We start from the raw sequence: 19,870 nt of genomic DNA on the forward strand, positions 1-19,870 counted from the left end.
ACGGTTACGCTTAGGATTCGTGAAATTCAACGTGTACGCTGAATTTGCTTCGTGAGGGAAAAAACTGGGTGTCCGGCTGCATTTACGCAAATCGGCGAAGATCTGATTTGTTGAAGCATTGGACTAGCGTGATTCTGCTTTGTTTTTGGATAATTTGTAGACAAGGGAATGGGAACAGCGGATGTCAAGAAGGGCAGCAAGAATAAAGAAGTCTCCCCCGGGATCTTGAACATTTGTCTACGTACATAGTCCACATGGCTGTTGATCTAATAACGGGAAAGTCGAAGACAGGAAACGCGTCATTATGCTTCGTTTTGTCTATAGGTCAACCTGCACGTAGGCGTTTAATTTTTCATTTGTCTCACTCGGAATGGAAAAGAGACACGCGCGGTCGCGCATATTTGAACCGCAGTCTGCCTACGGCGTGTCTACGTACTCATATTCCACTCCCTTAGTGCATATGATAGACCACCAGTGCAGCTACTTGAAAACAATTTCTTTTGCTGTTGCCAGAAAAGATTCATAAAGGGAGTTATTTCATTGTCCGCTGAATCAAATAGTTTAACGAAGTCATTGCTCAGTTCATGGTCTACTTCAATGCTTGATTTCTGTAATTCATTGCGCATTTCATTGAGCTCTCTTTCAAGTTCATAACATCGCAGCCTTTGCTGTCGCAGAGTCAGTTTGATCCTCTCTGGATCAGTCTTTGATATAGGAGCATTGACATGAGCGGGTGTTAACTGATGCTTGTCTTTTGCCTTCTTCGCTTTTTCAGAACACTTTTGGTACTCCACGCATGCACTGCACACCTTTTCAAGTTTTCCACATATAATCAAACAGTCCTTTACTCTCCAGTAACCTTTGTGTGGAAACTGTTCGTCGAATTCTTCTTTCGCCCGAATATCAAACAATTTTGTTCTACAAACGGAATAACGCTACTCAATACGCCATCTTGCTTTGTGTGTGTGTGTGTGCACGGTCGTGAACACGTGATCACTCGAAAATCAGAACAAAGAGTTCCTCCTTTGAAGTTCGCCGGGTTTCCCAACCAGTCCCCTCAACTAACTATGGATAGACTAATGCAGCATCTTCTCACCTACTGAGTTCATGATGTAAATTGGTCACCATAAAAAGTTTTCTGAAACTTACATTTCGAGCGTTAGCCTTTCATTATTCGCTCTGACAAAAAGCTAAAGCACTCTATGGCGGCCAATTCACATTATCAACTCCTCAGTTGATGAAACAAAAATTTCTTGCGATATCCCCTACCGCCGCAGCATCACAGTTTTTTTTTTAAACTTTCCCACGTTATCTACCTTCTTATCGAAACTAGAAGAGCAAATCGCAAAAATGATCATGATATTTCCAATGGGCACTGAATTTTAAGATAAAGGAGTCTCAGCATTTTCATGCATAGGGAGCGTAGCAAGATAGGCATTTCCTCTATGAGCAACATTATCGTTACACTTCATATTTCAACTTCAAATGTTCAGACTACCGTGGACTACCGTCTTTTCGCAAGGGCACCAATTGAAGCCAACTGAAAAAATAAATTTAAGTTATTACCACCCCTACAAATTAGAACGCGCATCTAAAACGAGTTTTCGTAGTTGCGAGGTAAACCATGTTAATTTCACCACGGAAAAAGGCCATAGGGCTGAAACAATTAATAGCACCCCATTTTGCTCCAATAACGAACGCCGGTTTTTAATGAACTCCTATTAACTCTTTCATGATAATTTTTTCTTCTCAGTATTCTGGTCTTATTGCGACCTTGCTAATCTTTGATTCAGACAAGGATAGGGTGAATGTCTGGTGGAATCATTATTTCGCTCGTTTCCAGTCTACACATTTCTCATCGTTTGGAACGCCTGCTCGATTTTGCAGTTCTCGAGCCTTGAAAATGGCGCCAGTGGCATGTGTCAGTAACTTTCTGTAATTCCAAAGGAACGGAGCACATATAGTAAGGGTAGGTCGACTTTCACGTTCAAAGAAGTCCATTGATAGAATTTTGATTTTTTTTTGTCTGAGAACTGTATCTAGGTGAAGGTCGCAACTCACGGTCGCCCACAGCACTCCATGTGTACTTATAAACCGCTCAAGAGCTGAATGGTTCTTGATTTTTAAGTCTAGTTTAGGGCTATAAAACTTGCCTAAAATTTCATAGTGTCATATTTAACTCAATTAATTTACAGTCTGTTGAATTTGGAATTGTTCTAAATTTTGCAGGAACAAAATGCCTTCGGCAAATGGAGCTGTACCGAGCACATTTTCATTCGATAGTGTGCAAGATGTGAATGTCGTAGAGTTCTGTCCATTTGACAAGGCAGCAGGTCTTATTGCTTATGGTGGCGAAAACAGAGTAGCACTGGGCATGTGTCTTTTCCAAGAGGAGGCCCAAGACAGTCACCTTCCTCTTCTGCAGTTTAAACATATCACAGATTTTCATCATGGAACAAGTGTTCTGTCTATTGCCTGGTCTCCTAAAACAAACATTCAACACTTACCTTATTCTTTCCAGTGAGTGAATGTTTGAAGGTAGCTCTGATTGTAATGCATAATAGTTAAGACAGAAAAGATCCTTTGCCAAAACAACTCTCTCCATTTGATACCTTAATAAAGCTGCAGTCTGGATATGAATAAGAAATACACATATTGATTCAGACAAAAAACTGAATACTACATAATCTGTAAGTGATTTGTTACTGCCTGCAATCTGTGATATCTTTTGATGTCTTAGAAAAACATTTTTTATTTTTTTACCTGAAAAGGTGTTCAGTAATGAATAGGGTCTACAAAAAACAAAATTTTTTCTTGACATGTTTATCAAAACTGGATCCAGTTTCATTCATTGGCTTCATTGGCTCACCATCCAGGTTTTTTATAATGCTAATGAAAAATTCCAACATATTTTAGGTTCTGTACAGCAGGAGAAGATAGGAAGCTTCATTATTTCATTTCTGATGGCAGGGATTCATCAACAGTGACCACTTTAGAAGGACATCTAAGTTACATTAATGATTGTGTTATTGAACCAGTAACTGGCCTCAATGTGGCTAGTGTCAGTGGTAAGTAACAGTAGTTATTATATGATATGTAGGTTGTCGTGTACAACAGACTTTGAAGCTGGTAGGTGGTAGTGGGTGTACAATATACATCTGTTTAGGAGGATTTTTGGGCTTGGTTTGTTATCCTTGGATTGAGGTTCTTGGTATGTTTATAAAACTTTATCACACTATAAGTATTGCATTATGCTTTGAACCCAACACAAGTTTCCTTACTCTTCTCATTAAAATCCCCCAAATAATGAGGTGGGGGTTGGAATTACTGCACTTTGAATTAATTTACTGCTATACATGACAAAAGTTGTAAGAATTTTCTCTGTAATTAAGTTATCATTTACAAGCTTTTCTAGGATTGAAATTATGATTTTACTAAATACAAAGGATTGCAATGATACAGAGCTGTCACTGAGAGCCAGTTATGGTTCCAAACCTCTGACTAGTCTGCCCTTAACAGGTTACTTTCAACTCATTTTACCATTTGATAACTGCCAATAAAAGGGAAAAAGCATCCCATAGCATCCCATCCAGGGGGGGAGTAGCAATACTCCTAGCCGCTTCATACTAAGAAAACTGGAGTTAAGCACCGGCCCCATGGGCCACTTGGGCCTGTATAAAGGCTTTACTTTTTACTATTGAAATATTGAAGAAATTTGTGAAACAAACAATTCCAAGATTTAAGTAGAATTGAATGCTAAATTCACTGGAGACAGGTTAAGGTAGTTTTGTTGAAAGTTTTCACCCTCAGAATTTTCTTAAAGATTCTTGAAAACTTTGTAGAGTCCTTGGGAATTTGTAAATGAATTGTTACCAGTCCTGTATAAAATCTGACCAAACAACAAGGCATCCACTATAACCTGGCTGCCTTTTATTTCTTACTGCCTTCCACTTTCAAACTTGTTGACAGTTCTGATGATATTTCAGGTTTTGTTCTGATATGGATAAAATTATTAGACCTCAGACACATAAGGTTGCAAAAAGTTTGTTTGATTCAAGAATAGATCAAACATCTGCCAATTTTTAATATACATACTTTTTAACAGATGATCATACTTGTCGGCTGTGGGATCTGGAGACTGGAGCACAAAAGACATCCATTCCTCTTGGGTCAGCTGGAATGAGTGTTAAATGGAATCCTGTTGAACCAAACAAGGTTAAAATGAATGATTTAAATGTAATGACAAAATTTATCTATGTCCTTGCAAAAATAACATTCAATTAAAGTAGTTGTCTTATTTTAAGTCCAAATATAGGGTGTTAAGTCATGACAATACCTCTTTATTGAGAATGTCTTTCATTTCTCATGTATCCCTTTAACTCGCAGATGTGATTAATATGTAACTTCTCCCCATAATATCCACTCATTACCCAGCTAACAGGTTATGAGAATATTCAAACTTATCAGGTTGAAGTTGTTCTCTTGATTTAACACCAAATTCTTGTAACTAATTTACAAGGAAAGGTGTAGCAGCTTGAGGGGAGAATTAAAACTCTAATCATGGGATTTAAAGAGTTAATTGTCAGTCTGTCTGTCTGTCATCAGTGTGTTAACCCTTTCACTCTCAAGATCTTTTTAGTTATTCTCCTTACTGCTCCTCATACAAATCTTCTCATATTAGTTTGGATAATTTGGTGTTGGATCAACTAATAATCCCTTGGTCGATGTTTTCTTTATTCTCATTGTATGCATCTACTGATATTGTAACGAGAAATTATGTTTTGGTCACTTATGGGAGTTAAAAGAGTTAAATTGAGATAATGATTACAGTGGCCCATAGAGGACATGCCATATTTTTTCTTGCATGATAAATCTCATTTATCCCATGGTAAAATCAAAATATAGTGCAATAATTTTTAATTTATTGCATGATATTTTTATTTGTAAATCTCAGTTACTGCAGGATAAAAAAAAAATGTGGCATGTCCTCTATGGGCCACTGTGAATGATTACTCTGATTCCCTATTTATTACTCTGAAATACTAACACTCTTGGTGTGATATCATCCTTGGATTTTAATTATGAATGCAACAAATTTGGAATCTTGGGATTAGAGTAGTTATTCTTAGGAACTGTCATAAGAGTAGAGATAAGATTTTCACTCTTGACATGACATATTAATTTAAGGCAACTGGTGGGGTAAGTTGAACATGTCTTAAAAATTTATTACATAATTATGAAAATCTCTGAAGTAAAATAAAATAACACACTGTAGTTTAAATAAAGAGGGGAAAACATTGACTACTTGATGTAAATGGTGTGTACTGAGGAATGATAGAAAAAAATATGTTTTAGCCCAGAAAGGTTGGTCAAGTGTCCCTCTATTTCCTATTAAAAACTGGATGATATTTATTCTAAAAGGCCACTTAGGAAGACTATTAAATATTTGAATCAATATCAGTATCTGGGCAACTGTCCACCTACCCCTCCCCTAACCCAACATTAACCCTAACTTGTTATCAATTGACTCTTGTTGAGTTAGGGGAGGGGTAGGTGGGCAGTTGCCCAGATACTGATATTGATCCAAATATTTTTCATTTTTTTTTTTTAATTATAGAATAACCATAATATTTAATTTCTACTATTTGACAACAGCTGATGGTGGCTGAAAAGAATGGAATAATAAGATTTTATGACTTGGTGAGCCAGCAGCCCATCATGTCTCTCAGCACTGAGCAGCTTCCTCTCATCTCAGCTGATTGGTGTAAGGCCAATGCTCTGAAAGTTGGTGCAGTAGCCAGGGATGACTGGCTTATCTGGGATATGTCAAAGTCAAGGTATGTTTGTCAAATTGGTTTTCACTTCACTCGACTGATAATGTTCAACGTATCCCTATGAATATATCTTAAGTTTGGATCTCCTCTCAAAAATTTTGATAGTTATTTTAACCACAGACAGTGGTTTCAATAACTTTTTCCATGAGCAGCTGATTTAGTGGGCTAAGTGCCATAAGGTGAAACCCAAACACAAGAACCTTCAAGCAGACACACCACAGTAAGAGGTCTTAAACGTGGTGTTAGATGGCCTGTGCCTGGCTTTTAGTGAAACCCCTGTATAAAACAATATTAACATCATAGTTAAGATTCTGTCCTATAGAGGTATTTTAGTTTTAATTAACATGTAAATGCACTACATTTACATCAGCCAGACTGAAAGATCTTTGCAGGAGAGAGTCAAGAAGTATAAAAGAGACATTTTTAAATACATGTTTAAAACAGTTGAGACTGGTAGTGCATGAAAAAAAAAAGTGAGAGGAGGTGCACAATGCTCTATGAGGTGATGAGTAAACCAGTTGACCATTTCAACTGTCATACAACTATCAATCTGTAGTTGAAGCATTAGGATCCACACTTAAAGCAACTATGGTATGAGAAAATTATTGCATGTTACTTAATTACTACTTTCAATTAATAGTTCTTTTAAATGATAATTTTTATGAATTATTGATTTCATCACAGTCTACCAGAAGTTGCAGAACAGGCTCATTTAAAAGGAGTATGCAAATTTAGGTAATTGAATTGCGCAGAATGTTATATGTTTGTTTCCAGTGTTTGCCATAGTTTCCTATATTTGATGGTTGTTATAATCCTTTGGCTGCCAATACTAATAGTAATCTGCAACACCAAGAAAAGAATTGACTCTTGACACAGTGGATTACATAGCTTAATTTTGTTTTGGATTCAAGAAGTGTTAGCAAATAGTATGAATTCTGATTAGGCTTTATGAAATTTACTGAATGATAGGATGAGTCCAGTCCATATAACAGAGTTTTTATACTGACTCGTTGCCAAAATGAGTAACTTAACAAAATTCACTTCAACTTGTTGTTTTACTCCATAGATGGTCACATGTGCATGAGAATCTGTTTGCTACCACTGGTCGTCCTGGTAACCACATCAATGTTTATCACATGGGGCATCACAAGGTGGGTTGAGGTTTTTTCTGATCCATGTTACTCTTTATCTTCCTTATTTACAAGCAGGGTAACACTATCAGATGAAGTGCTATGCTGTATATTGTTTCAAATCTTACTACCATGAGTATTGAAAAGATTTGTAGGGATTTTATGTGAGTTGTGGTTGGCTTTTGTTTTGTGAGAAAAGGTAACTGAAATTTCTGCTGGAAACTAAGTGAGATTTGTTGTTGAAGCAGTATATTTAGAGGAATAAGGGTAAATTGCAGGTTTGAATGTTTGCGTATTTTTATTGACCTGCTAAAGTAAGCACCTACTCTACCTTCAGCTGAAAGAAAACTAATGACAACTAGGTTTAAATTTGTGTTCTCCTATTTGGACTTCTCAAAATGTCCTCTAAATCATCTGTTGGGATTTATGTTGTAATTTTGTTAATAAAGTACATGGAAAAAATAACCTGTTTCTGACACAAGAGCAAACTTTCAACAGAAGTGCAAATAACAAATAGTGCACACCATCAAGTTTTGCCTGTCTTGATTTCTGTGATGCTTTTTTCATGTGAATTATTTACAAGTAATACCACAATTTCTGGTGCAATTTGGTGTAAGAAGCTCTAGCAAATTTTTCAAAGACAACATAATTTCACTCACTCCACGGGCTTATTTGATTTTGTTGTATTTGAAAAATGTTCTAATGCTTATTAACACTAAATTGCGCTTTTTGTCATGTTATTACCTACACTTATAACTGACATTAGTCAATGTTTTGAAATTACTGGTGATCCTTGCAATCTGATTGGCTCTTGATAGTGCAATTTATTCATGAATCACACCTTTTTTTGCTCTAAATTGCATTTCTTCCTGGCCAATGAGAAAGCTTTACTAAAATCCAACAACCAATCACATTTCAAGGCTTGTTTAAAATCACCAGTCAAATTGTAAGAAAATGATTAATAACTTTTGCAACTTTTAACAAACCAGCAAAGTACTGGATCAATAAAATACTTTTACAGACCAAAAAACCCAATATTTGGACAATTGAGTGTTGCAGTTTCAAAATAGAGGTAATTAGAGGTAATTGGACTCTGTGACATGCAATTTTCATCTGAAATCATCTAACTCACATTTGATTTTGAAATCACAAGTTTGATTTCAAAGTAAATATTGCACTGTTCTCAGTTCAATTGCCATCATTCATTGCTCGGTGTTGTTACTCTGGTCTTGGCTTTTAAACACTGAATTAAAATGTTCCCAGAGATGCGAGTTTCATTAATTTCAATTTTCGTTCCAAATTTTTCTTGCAAGATCCCTGTGTCATGCCAGATGCCGACTGGAGGAGGACTTTCATGGCACCCTTTTTTACCTGTATGTGCCTCAGCTGGAGGGAACAAGGTGCATTTATGGTTCTTAGAAGTATAATGATCAAAATAGAACTGACAGAAGTAATGAAGGTGAATAATTACTTTCTCCTCACACCACAGATGGAATAGAGATGTGACATGAACTCCAAAACAACCTTAAAAACATTTATGTACATAGAGTGTAGCATATTTGTTTTTCAATAAAAATAAAGAAGGAGAGTTAACTGTGTTTAACAATAGCCTGCTGTTATTTCATTTTTTTAAAAAAGTGTAAGGGATTTAATCTAGTCCTTAGTCTGAGGGAATCAACTTTAATACATAGTCTTATTTCAACATCATTCAAGTTCATTTTGGTAAAAACGTGTAAGAGATTTAATCCAGTCCATAGTCTGAGAGAATCCACTTTAATACATAGTCTTATTTCAACATCATTGAAGATAAGCATGTGAGAGCATTAACAGAGCATGGAAAAACTTGAAAGTCATGGAATTACAAGACAACTGTCTAGGTCTGGCTGGAATGAATGAAATTAGCAACAATCAATGTAACATGAAGATATTATTCTTACGTTATACTTTGAAATCAACATCTCAGACAAATGTCATGTGAGAACTTTATAAATGTCTTACAAGAAAGTGTCATCAATTGTCATGGGAGTCCATAAGTTTGAAACAGTATGAACCCTGAAATTATAAAATACACTGTGGCATAATGTACATTAACACAGAAGTTGATTTATTGGGTTTTAGTATGGCATCTGTGTAGTTGCTAACAACAGATACATGAAGCCAGAAAAAATTAAAACATGAATTCAAACTCTGTTGATCAGCATAACGTTTGTAAATGTACATGTAAATCTTTAACCCTCGACTCCTTACATCAGTATACAAGTTCTCCATACTGTTTTGTATTTGTTTCCTATGTTACTTACAAGGAGAATTTGTCTACCCATCAATCATGACCTTTATTTTTAATTCAGGGGTGATACTTTTGGGAGAAATTAGATGCTTATCACTCTAAGGTGTTAAAGGGTTAGAAAAAGGAACTGCTCTCCACTCACTGGCCTCTGAAGATTTTCATACTAGTTACAGTGACATGCTATCCATTAAATGGCTCTAGATATGATTAACATACCTGGACAAATCATGCAAACTGAAGCGATGCAAATACAAGTAACTTTTAGTTATAAATAACTACAGTATGTGAAGATAAAAATGAACCATAACATATGGTATTACACTGGCCATGTGCTTGAAAGTGCAAGAAACTAATATCTTTAAATAGAAATTCAGTCTAAAAAGTATAAGCATTTATTCAAGGAAAATTTTGCTGCACTTTGGAATAGCTAAGCAATGGCTCATGGAAAACAAACCAATCTATTTGAAAGAAATTAAAAACAAATTTTTCAACAGTATTTATTATTGTAATGACAGTTCTAACAAGTTGAGTCACTAACCAGATTATTAGTAAAAACCTGCTGATAAACTTTGTTCTGTTTTTGTCCCTTTGTGTGCCAAATAGTAAGTTACATCTTTGGAGTTTTAATTTTCACTTGTAGAGGACGTTGATCATACTTATAACCATTCAATGCAAGTATTGCAGCTTGAGCCTGTGCCAGAGTAGCCATGGTTACAAAACAGAAACCTTTACACTGAGATTTTTCCCAGTCCCACATAATGTTAATTTTCTTTATTTCACCATAAGGTGAAAAAAGTTCATAAACTGCAGCCTCTGTTGCCCTGGCACCAATATTATAAACAAACAGAGTGAATCCTTCACCCTGGGAAGACATCTGGCTGAACCCCATGGGCGGAGGAATTTGAGGTCCTCCCATCATGGGGTTGTAGCGGTTGGCACGACGATTCATCATGGCTTGTGCCATGGGTCCAATAGCACCTTGTGGATGCAAGTTAAAACTTGGACGCTGAGAAGCAGCAGCTGTAGGTGGGGGCTTTAATTTACTTGTGTTGTCATCTGCAAAACGTACAAACATGATCTCAGTGCCTCCAGGGGGCATGGTGTTGTTTAAGGCATTGATGGCTCCTTCAGCTTCTGTCTTTAGATCAAATAAGACAAACCCAACACCTTTGGAGGACTGGGTTAACTGGTCTATGAGAATTTTGGTATTGACTATGCTACCATAAGGGTTGAAAAGTGCCTTCAGATCATCATTTGTCCATGATTTTGGTATATTTCGGACATATACATTTGCTCCCTTGATCTTCTCTCCTCCTTTTCTTGACAAGGCAACCTTCAAGGTTTTGTTATCTAGTCGATGACCATTGAGTGTATTGATTGCCAGCTGTGCATGTTCAGGTGTAAAATACTCTACGAAGCCAAAGCCATAACTGTAGCCTGTTGATTTGTGGCGGCAGATCTTGCAGCTCTTGGTCGGACCAATAGTTGCAAACAGTGCCTTAAATTCAGCATCAGTGTAGCTTTGTGGAATGTAGTTGACTATCAAATTGGTCTTGTTTTCTGATTCACCACTATCTCCTGTAGTTGCCATAGTAGAACAAAATTTAAACAAGGGATACAAATATATGGCACTGTTAGACAAGTCTTATCACAAATCTCAGAGGAATCAAGGTTGAAGAAAACAATTTCTGGAACTTTTGGCTCTTAAAACTTTCTGGATAAAAAAAAAAAATGAATCAAAAGTCAGCTCTAGTGTAAAATGTAACAAGACCAAACCTCAAAAACTTAAGTTAACAAGCAACTCCCTAACACAGCCTATCCCTAATCTGTTTACGTATACGAAGTTAAAAATCTATGAATATCAAACTAAAACGATGAACTACTCAAAATAACAAGTAGGAGGCATTCTTTAGTTGGAAGCGATCGCTTTTATCCACTTTTCTCTTTAAAGAAAAGAAAGCTTCATGTAAGATTACACACTTAATGTATGATTATACGCCTAGTTCATCGCTGTTCAAAGTTAACGAGAAACTTGTAAGGTTCTATTCACAGCTGGCTTTTGAGAAAAACACGGGAAATCTATTACAAAATCATATTACCCCAAAACGATCCGTTTTTTTGAAGTTCGGATGCGCAACTTATATGTTCCTTCGCACTTTGAACCCTCTCTCTTAACAACTTTCCCAGCTACAATGAGGTTCGCCGCGAGTAGAAAGCGTCAATTCTTGTCTCGTTCTCTAGACAGCATGGAAAGTTGAAGTCGCCATTGCCAAATTACCCATAAATCCATTCTGATTTGAAACAGACGTATTTTTAGCGCAAAGCATTGTGGACTTGTAAACAGTTATGGCCGACCACAGGCTAGTTGCAAGGTTACGCTGCTGGTAAAGCTGAATTCAGCAGCTAAATGTCAGAATCATAGTTTGGAAGCTTTGTGAAACTTTTAAAATGGGCTCTACGATATCAACAGTAGGCGAGAAAAGAAAACATTCGGAATGCGAAGACGAAGAAGGTGGTCAAACAGAGGATGATAGGGTCGTCGATGTAGTGAAGAGGTATTTTGTAAACAACCCTAACTTAAGCTGAATAACTGTAAGGTTTTAATGTTACTACTTTGAGCGTAGAGGTAGGATTCAGGAATTTCGGCCCATAGGGTGACAACGAGAAGTATAGCTTCCACTGTGTCTCTTGAGCAGGCCTCACGAATACATCCAAACGAAATTGAAATGCCAATAGTGTTTGTCTTTACAAGCTCGTTCTTGTAAATAACTTGTAGAGTACCGTCACTGAACCATACTTATAAACCATGCAGTGTTAGTTCAGCACTGTGTAAGACATATGACGTCTTTTATTTCTGCTGATAAAAGTTATTGTAAACAATTTTAAACTTAATTGTTGGGTACTTTCTTTGTCGAAGGACAATCATAATATCGTATTGTGTGTAAGTCAAACACACACACACACCTCCGGCTAGTTTTAAATCATTTGGCATTCCCACATTCATTTTAAAATAGAGCATCTCTTTTACCATTATTTTTTTATTTAGGAAAAAGCTGAAAGGCACATGTGACTACATTTATCAGACACTGTTTCTTGATTGTGAAGGGACTGATGTGACAATAGAAGCTCTTGGTTAGTTATGAATTTCAGCTGATGATACTTCATGTCTGCTGTATTTTTATTCTCAGAACAATATGTGTATGCATATATACATAATTACCACTCCCTCAATTGCAATTTTTAGGGCTAATATGAACAAATTGATTGTTGTGTATAAACAAATTGTTTTGAAAGTCCCAACTACCAGGAGGTGGATTGGTTGGTCTTATGACATGTGCACTTGCAAATACTTGTAATGAGAGAATGCATTGTGTTTTTCTCCATTTTCATCTCACTGCAAACAACTGGTTTCTTGCTCTCACAATTCTTGCCATAATTATATGGAAGTAACTTATGCACGGTCCTCCTTACAAGAGAGGGGTGAGCTGAAAACTCTCACACACCAAGAACAAATCCACCAGGTTGGGTGGAGGGGTGAAGGGCTTGTACCTGGGACTACCAGATTACAAGCTCAGTGCCCTAAACACTCCGCTACACTGCCTACATGATGTTCATAATAAAGCAATGTGTACAGAAATTCACCATAAGGAATTTCATACTTGAATTTTTTACACATAAGATAAGAATTCAAATTCTCTCTTTTTTTTCACTTCATGAATGACAGGAAAAGAATGGAAACTTCACAGAATCTACTTGTGTCAGGTAAATATAAGTGGTAACATAGTTTACAAATGAAGTCTTTCATTGGGGATGATTTTTGAATGAATTCACAGATTCTTGAAGAATATTCAGATTGTATACATGTAGGTTTGAGAAGCCTTTCATAAACTTAATCTCAATTTGATATGCTTGAATTTATTAATTTTGATTTATAGAATTATAAATTGCAATGTGTTTACCCCACTGAAGTATAAATTGGTTATATCTGTGCCTACTGTCTTTGTAAGCCTAATATCCATTCTGGAAGTTTCTGTTTGGTATGAGATGTATTCCTTATATGTTTTTTTATTATTTGGATTGTAGTCTAAATATTTCCAAAGCATGTTCAATGGATCATGGAAAGAGTCTAATGAAAACCATGTAACTTTGGAGATTCCAGATGAAAATATTGATATTGAAGGTAGGGAGTCAGGCTGAGGGAACTCTCTGGTTTATCAATTGAGACACTCAAAAATTATTTCATGATAATTAACTGTGCTTTTGTATTTAGCTCTGAATACAGCATTTGGTTCATTGTATTGTGATGAAGTGAGTATCACCCCTGCTACAGTGGTACCTCTCTTAGCTGCTGCTAACCTTCTTCAGCTGGTGGGTTTTTATATCAAGGAACCTATCATATGCTGCTTTGTTGATTTCAAATTGATTTTTTTCTAGTTAAGGTGTTATTTAGTCTAAAATATCCTATCTACAGCCCTAAGAGAACCTATACTTACATATAGATTAAAGAACATGGTAAATATCACAACTAAAGAATATTGCTGCATTGTAGTTTCTCTACTATGAATCCCTTTTTCCTTTATTACATTGCATTTTTGTAGGTTTGCTCTGTATCTTACATGAATTTATAGTCAAGTTAACTTGAAATTATTCCAAGTCTATCTTGAAATTTTCAAAAACATTTGATTTTAGACAGGATTATTTTTAGTAGTTTATCAGATTTATTATAAGTGCTGACTTAGAGATAATTTGTGAAGGTCTATTCCTCTCCTTACTGCTAGTTTGTAGCTTTAACTAAAGCTTTGATATTGTTCATTTGTTTCTGTAATAGCACAAAACAGTGCAATAATGCAATAGTACTCACCAGTGGTCAATTAACAATTGGTTCATGTGTCAGCTTGCATTCATTGAGACATGAAGCACGCAGGAAGTTTGGAGAGCACAAAAGATGTGTAAGAGTTTCTCAAGGCATAGCCGAGAGCAACTCTAGCTTTTTGAGTGCTCTCCAAACTTCCCAAGTGCTTCCATTTCTTGACCAACGAACTGCTGACGCATGAACCAATAATTTATTGTTTTATAATGTTTTCAACTTGATGGAAAATTTTTTTCTTGAGGGATTTGTTTGCTGACGTCATGAGTGTGCACAATAGGAATATGAAGTACGCTTGCACAATTGAATTTGATTGGACAAATTTACTAGCTATGTTATTATATTTTTTTGTTTGTAGGAAGGCTTATGTCAACAGTGCTCTGAAGCAATGATAGAAACGATCAACAAATCTACAGTTTGTGCTTATTATGCTGCAGCCACACAATATTGTGAGGCAGAATTACAGACCAAGTGTGTGGAATGGCTGGAAAGAAGACTTACCTCGGAGACATCAGTGTCTCTTTTGAAGGATATTAGGTAGGAACATATAATGGAGTGGCTCTAAATGTATCCACTATTCTTTAAACACCATTTTTTGACAGATCTATATTACTGCCACTTTTTCTCACTCTCTTAAACAATTTGAAGTAATTATAATTGTCTTTGACACACATGCAATATTGCCATGAAAATGCTTCAGCCTCTTACAAACACTGTTGATTTATAGGCTTGTGTTGAAGCCTGAAAAGAAATTCAGCAATTTCTCTTTTTTTATTAAGTGAATTGCCATCAGCATGCCAAGAATCACCTCTCTGTGCTGCAGATGTAGAATAACCTTGAATTTTAATGATTCAAGGGTAATGGTGGTGTTATATGGAAAATAAAACAAGAAAGTGTGGAAGTAGTAATACATCATAAAATAAAAAACAATTAAACTATTTTGATCTTCCTGTTGTGTTATTTTCACAAACTTCTGAGCAGTTTAGTTCGCAGCTGGGGTCCTTTAATAATATTTTGACATTTTCAAGGAAGCTGCCAGAGGGTATCTAGGGATTAGAATATTACGAAAAAGCCTTATATATATTTCTTGAAAATTTCTGGCTTTTCAAACATGCACTAAATGTTGGTCATGGATATGTTCTAAAACTTAATGGATGGTATTGATGATGAATCAACCAAAGAAATATTTAGCAATCTACCTTTTTCTCTTTTTGTAGCATTGAACTGATGACTCAACTTGTAAATTCTCAAGGATTATTCGTGATGCAAATTGAAGTGGATGTATACAACTTACTTAAAGTTTGGGTGTATACCCAACTTTTCCCTGACTGCAAGGGGAGCTGGAAAGACATACGAGAACAGAGTAATACATACTTTTCTTTGCGACCCTCTGATATGAATTGTTTTTTGGATACTGATGAGGGCAAGGTATTTGTGCCTGCCTTTAGAGCTATAAGACTTCACCATGTTGTTAATGACCTGCGTTCGATTCATCTTCTCGACAAAGACAGAATTATTCCTCAAGGTAAAAAGTTTAATTAATTTTTCTATTTACTAGATTTTTGAGAGACCTAGGGGTTGGCTCTACTTGTTTGCAAGCTCTAAATCACGGCTTTAAGGGGTCTTGGTTTCGGCTGTAACCAGGTCATTGTTTTATGTTCTCTAACAGTGCCTCATCCCACTCGAGAAAAAAAATTGTTACCTTTGAAGTAAATTAGAGAAACCTTGTGAATGTGCTTTTGAAAGGGGAGGGGAGGGAGGGTTGGCTGGTATGTACTAGCATCCCACATAGGAGGAGAGGCATTCTGGCTGGCAGTATTTCTGATGCTTGGTGAAATCAAGGATAGCAGATAGAGAAACTGCCAACTTGAATTGACATATTTTCATGAGACACAGTCCACTTCAAACACCTTATCAACTAGATAAACTGGTATGTGGACAAAAGTCAAAAGTCTGTCATATTGAAGTCCAAACACAGACTCAACTGAACACAAGCTTCATCCCAATAGAGTTTATCCCAGTTTCCACAACACTATGCAACTTGGAGTATTCTTACCTCTGCAAAATGGAATACTAGTCCATCCTTGGCTAGCCCCACTCTGTACCCATTCACGCTCCTTGGTGGAGAGATGCACTTTGAGAGTAAAGTGTCTTCCCCATCAATAAAATGGTATGATTAGGCTATGGCCTAAAAGTAGACCTCCTGATGTAGTGTTCAGTGCAACAATCAAATGACATGATTGTAAAAAGGAAAAAAGAAGGAAAAAGTCACTGCACAGCCTGGTTTTATTTACAGACCTCCCATTGTGGTTTGTAGATTACTAAGAGAGAGGAACTTTATAAGTAACATATTTCTTGAAAGATTGATTCCTGATCAATAACTTTATATCTTTTTGAACAGTTTTCTCCCTATCTGATACTGTATTTGTTTTCAGATTGGATGCATCCAGTTTACAAGAAACAGTGGACTTCCATGCTAGCAATGTCCCAAAGTAGGGACCCAGGACCTTTAGCTGATGAATTTGGTGGAAGTGCTCTTAGGTGTGGTCGAATATTGGAAAGGAGTTCATCGGTATGTCATTTCCTTTTCACTGGGCGCTTATTTGTCGAGATTACAGTTATTTCAATTGGAGAGGATAATTTTTTATTCACCAAGCAACCTCTCTTATATCAGGGGTTGCAGTGGTTTTAGATACACTATCCAATGAATATGTCCAGCCAGAAAGGGGACCTGTAGCTCCAGATCTCCTTTCTTGATTTGTTTGTCAGCCAGCACATGTAACACAACATGTAGTGTTGCTGTCCTTCCTTTGCTTGAAGATAAGATTGACCATGTCAAACTCATTTCATCTTGGTTTTGTAGTATCAAATAAAAGGTATGGTTTGGAATGCCAATGTTGATTAGGAAGGGAGGGTATTACCAGTAATCTGCACAGTACATGTATTGATGATTGTAGAATACCAAGGAGAATTGATGTCTTGCATATGAAGTCTCCCTAATGGTGACCAATGGAATGCTATACAGGAATAATTTTTGTTTTCAAGGTGTATATTCCACTGTCACCCTTTCGGTCTTGTCTAGTAGAGAGGTCCAAGTAATAAGTTGGGAAGTTACTTGCTATGAGCAAGTAGCTAAACAATATCTCCAAAATAAGGCTTTGTTTGAAGCATATATTTGTCCATAGCATAGCTTGGTAATACTTTTATCCATGATATGTGTTGTAATGACTGCAAATATATGAAAATAATTTAATTAAGTGAACTGTGGATTAAGAAATGAATATGAAAGCCATCTTCATAGTAATGAGTGTTATCCAAGCAGCAGTGAAAAGAAAGCCTGAAAAAAAAATTCAGGACTATATGGGATTTGAACCTGTGACACTGGTGCAGTGCTCTACCAACTGAGATAACACTAGCTGACTAAGAGCTGGTCATTATGTTGGTTGGTAATAAACCTGTGAAGTGTTGAAATGGTGACTGTGAATAGATGAAAATCATATAATTATGTGAACTGCTGATCAAGAAATGAATATGAAAGTGATCTTTGCTGTAATGAACACTACTTAAGCAGTAATGAAAATAAGGCCTGAAAAAAAAAATCAAGCCTCTACAAAGATTGCTTTCATATTCATTTGATATGTTTTATGTTATGGAAAGGGAAGTGTAAAAAACATAATCTCTGTTATTGCTGCATTTTGAACCAAAAGTTCAGTTACATTTTCTTTTCAATTGTTAGTATTGCTGGCGCTGGACAGGATTCTCATATGGTATTGACATTATTATGACATACAGCCCCAAGACAAAGCATCTTTCATTGAGGCGCAACACGTACACACATCCAGTCAGTGGTGCAGTTTGTCTTCATCAACAAAGAAACCTAGTGGTGCGAGTTGCTGCAGCTGCATTTGATGTCAAGGGTTGTACAAGCTATTATAAATGTTCTGGACTCTTAGATATGACTCTAGACCCTGATGAGGAAAAGGTAGTTTTGCAACTTGACCGGTCTGTGGTTTTTCCTCTTAGTGTCAGTGTACACATGGCCTTAGTTTCTACAGAGCATGTGATGATGACGCAAAGGCATTCAAGAGAAGACCAGTGATGGAATGGAATTGGAATTATTCATCACATACTGCAAAGATTAAGAAATAGTGGAAGATGAAATAAGATATCCTTATTTGAAGAGAAAACCATTATTTTGAACATGCAGTATAGATTTGTGAAATTGATATGTATTGTTTCACACTGTTTCCTTCATTTAGACTAATAATAATGGTGGTATTAAAATGGTTCTCATGTACAGAAAACTATAATTTTGGGAGATTGTGGAGAAAAATAGGAAATCTGTTATAATAGTAATGACGTGGCTATTGATCTGAATTTAAAATGGATTTAATGGATGAAGCCAGGACATATAAAAATTGAGTATGGATTCTATTAAGAAATGAGATATTGCATCTTGTAATAAAATAAACATCTTGACTTCCAGTTGTTTTCAGTGAATTGGAAGTGCAGGTGCTCCATCATATTGAAAGTATGATGTGGATTAACTTCCTAGAAACTTCTTGAACCTGGCAAAATAGTTCTATTACTTTTCAACACTGAGTCACCAATGCATTTTTCTTTATTCTCATCACTTGACATTGTATCAATATAGTAAGGATAAATTCTCTCCTGGTCACTCACGGGAGTTAAAGGGTTAACAAGTTTGTGATCATGTTTTTGACCTATATCAAATCAGTCTCTGATGACACCTTTACTGTACCCCTTTTAAAGTGCACACTACTTTTTGGTAACTAGATATTTAAGATAAACGTTTCGAGACTTCATATTCGTCGAAAATTCCCCCAAAACATTTTTTGTTCGAACTTTGCGCAAATCCAAGGAGTAATGAAAATGTAACTTCTCCCCATAATATTCACACATCAGGCAAACAGGTGATGAGAATACTCGAACTAAACAGGGGGGTTTCGCAGGACTGGTGTAGAGATCGGGCGTGACTTGTCTCTGAGGGCTCTGCGAATTCAGCCGAATTGGTTGACATTGTACTGCCTTTTGAAAACCTATTGAACTGGGACGAGAAACACTTTTCAAGTGGAAAGGAAGTTTAGAACAGCTTCAGGATTAAAAAAAAAGTTCTGAAATTGGATGCCCTGACGACGTGTATTTCAGAAAAATCTGGTTTTTAGAAGTCCAACAATGTTACGATAGTGCTGTTCAACAGCACAGGGACTCCCCAAGTTCAAGGTCCAGAGGCAAAATCTTCAAAGGCTAAATTATGAAGATTGTTTCAGTTTCCCGTGGAAGATGAACTGGTTATTGTTGTGAGGGGAGATGGCTAGCTCGCTATTCACCTCTTATAATGGCGCTATTATTGGCCTACTGTAATTTACGAAACAAAACGAAACGAAGTGAAAATCTGTAATTTTCAAAATGGAAATATGCTAGTGATTTGCAGAATAGAAATCTGTAGTTTGCGAAATGGAAATATGCTAATGATTTGCGAGTGAGGAAAAAATTGACGTACGCAAGAGAAGCCTCGAAATCCATAACTCGCTAAAATGGGTTCTTTTCATCAAAGTAAGCGGTCAGATCACAGGCGGCCCAAGCTCCAGCTGTGAGATGATCATCTTACGCAATAACGGTCATGGCGGAATTATAAGAGTTTGTATAGGAATATTTACGAGCGCTCTAAGGAATAAAGAAATACGTCAAATTCTCAAAAAAAATACCTCACCTCGCTTCCACAGCGTAT

The 19,870-nt window shown here is 36.4% G+C and overlaps 3 protein-coding genes across 3 annotated transcripts; 2 read left to right on the plus strand and 1 right to left on the minus strand.

Annotated features, from left to right (window-relative positions):
- The first annotated feature begins 1,849 nt into the window (after window positions 1-1,849).
- On the plus strand, window positions 1,850-8,562 carry LOC131781182 (nucleoporin Nup37). Its single transcript, XM_059097824.2, has 8 exons — window positions 1,850-1,969; window positions 2,230-2,520; window positions 2,917-3,068; window positions 4,106-4,215; window positions 5,656-5,837; window positions 6,519-6,569; window positions 6,901-6,985; window positions 8,278-8,562. Exons 2-8 carry the CDS (start codon window positions 2,237-2,239, stop codon window positions 8,389-8,391), a joined length of 978 nt encoding a protein of 325 aa, XP_058953807.2. The 5' UTR covers window positions 1,850-1,969; window positions 2,230-2,236; the 3' UTR covers window positions 8,392-8,562.
- A 485-nt stretch (window positions 8,563-9,047) lies between these two features.
- LOC131781181 (ELAV-like protein 2) lies at window positions 9,048-11,515 on the minus strand. Its single transcript, XM_059097823.2, has 2 exons — window positions 11,351-11,515; window positions 9,048-10,965 (listed from the first exon to the last, which is right to left on the minus strand). Exon 2 carries the CDS (start codon window positions 10,840-10,842, stop codon window positions 9,859-9,861), a length of 984 nt encoding a protein of 327 aa, XP_058953806.2. The 5' UTR covers window positions 10,843-10,965; window positions 11,351-11,515; the 3' UTR covers window positions 9,048-9,858.
- An 83-nt stretch (window positions 11,516-11,598) lies between these two features.
- On the plus strand, window positions 11,599-18,613 carry LOC131781180 (germ cell-less protein-like 1). Its single transcript, XM_059097822.2, has 9 exons — window positions 11,599-11,806; window positions 12,298-12,383; window positions 12,976-13,013; window positions 13,335-13,431; window positions 13,522-13,619; window positions 14,477-14,655; window positions 15,336-15,643; window positions 16,554-16,690; window positions 17,855-18,613. The coding sequence occupies exons 1-9, from the start codon at window positions 11,700-11,702 to the stop codon at window positions 18,215-18,217; spliced, it is 1,413 nt and encodes a 470-aa protein (XP_058953805.1). The 5' UTR covers window positions 11,599-11,699; the 3' UTR covers window positions 18,218-18,613.
- The last annotated feature ends 1,257 nt before the right edge of the window (window positions 18,614-19,870 follow it).

This window comes from Pocillopora verrucosa, chromosome 1 (genome assembly GCF_036669915.1).
Source record: "Pocillopora verrucosa isolate sample1 chromosome 1, ASM3666991v2, whole genome shotgun sequence".
NCBI classification, from domain to species: domain Eukaryota; kingdom Metazoa; phylum Cnidaria; class Anthozoa; order Scleractinia; family Pocilloporidae; genus Pocillopora; species Pocillopora verrucosa.

Bases quoted from the DNA above. Each gene is read 5' to 3' on its own strand.
- LOC131781182 (XM_059097824.2), top strand. From the start codon at position 2,237: ATGCCTTCGGCAAATGGAGCTGTACCGAGCACATTTTCATTCGATAGT. The intron at 4,216-5,655 runs GTTAAAATGAAT...ATTTGACAACAG, and splicing joins ATCCTGTTGAACCAAACAAG to CTGATGGTGGCTGAAAAGAA. The intron at 6,570-6,900 runs GTAATTGAATTG...TTTACTCCATAG, and splicing joins AAAGGAGTATGCAAATTTAG to ATGGTCACATGTGCATGAGA.
- LOC131781181 (XM_059097823.2), bottom strand. From the start codon at position 10,842: ATGGCAACTACAGGAGATAGTGGTGAATCAGAAAACAAGACCAATTTG.
- LOC131781180 (XM_059097822.2), top strand. From the start codon at position 11,700: ATGGGCTCTACGATATCAACAGTAGGCGAGAAAAGAAAACATTCGGAA. The intron at 11,807-12,297 runs GTATTTTGTAAA...TTTTTTATTTAG, and splicing joins GTCGTCGATGTAGTGAAGAG to GAAAAAGCTGAAAGGCACAT. The intron at 15,644-16,553 runs GTAAAAAGTTTA...ATTTGTTTTCAG, and splicing joins AGACAGAATTATTCCTCAAG to ATTGGATGCATCCAGTTTAC.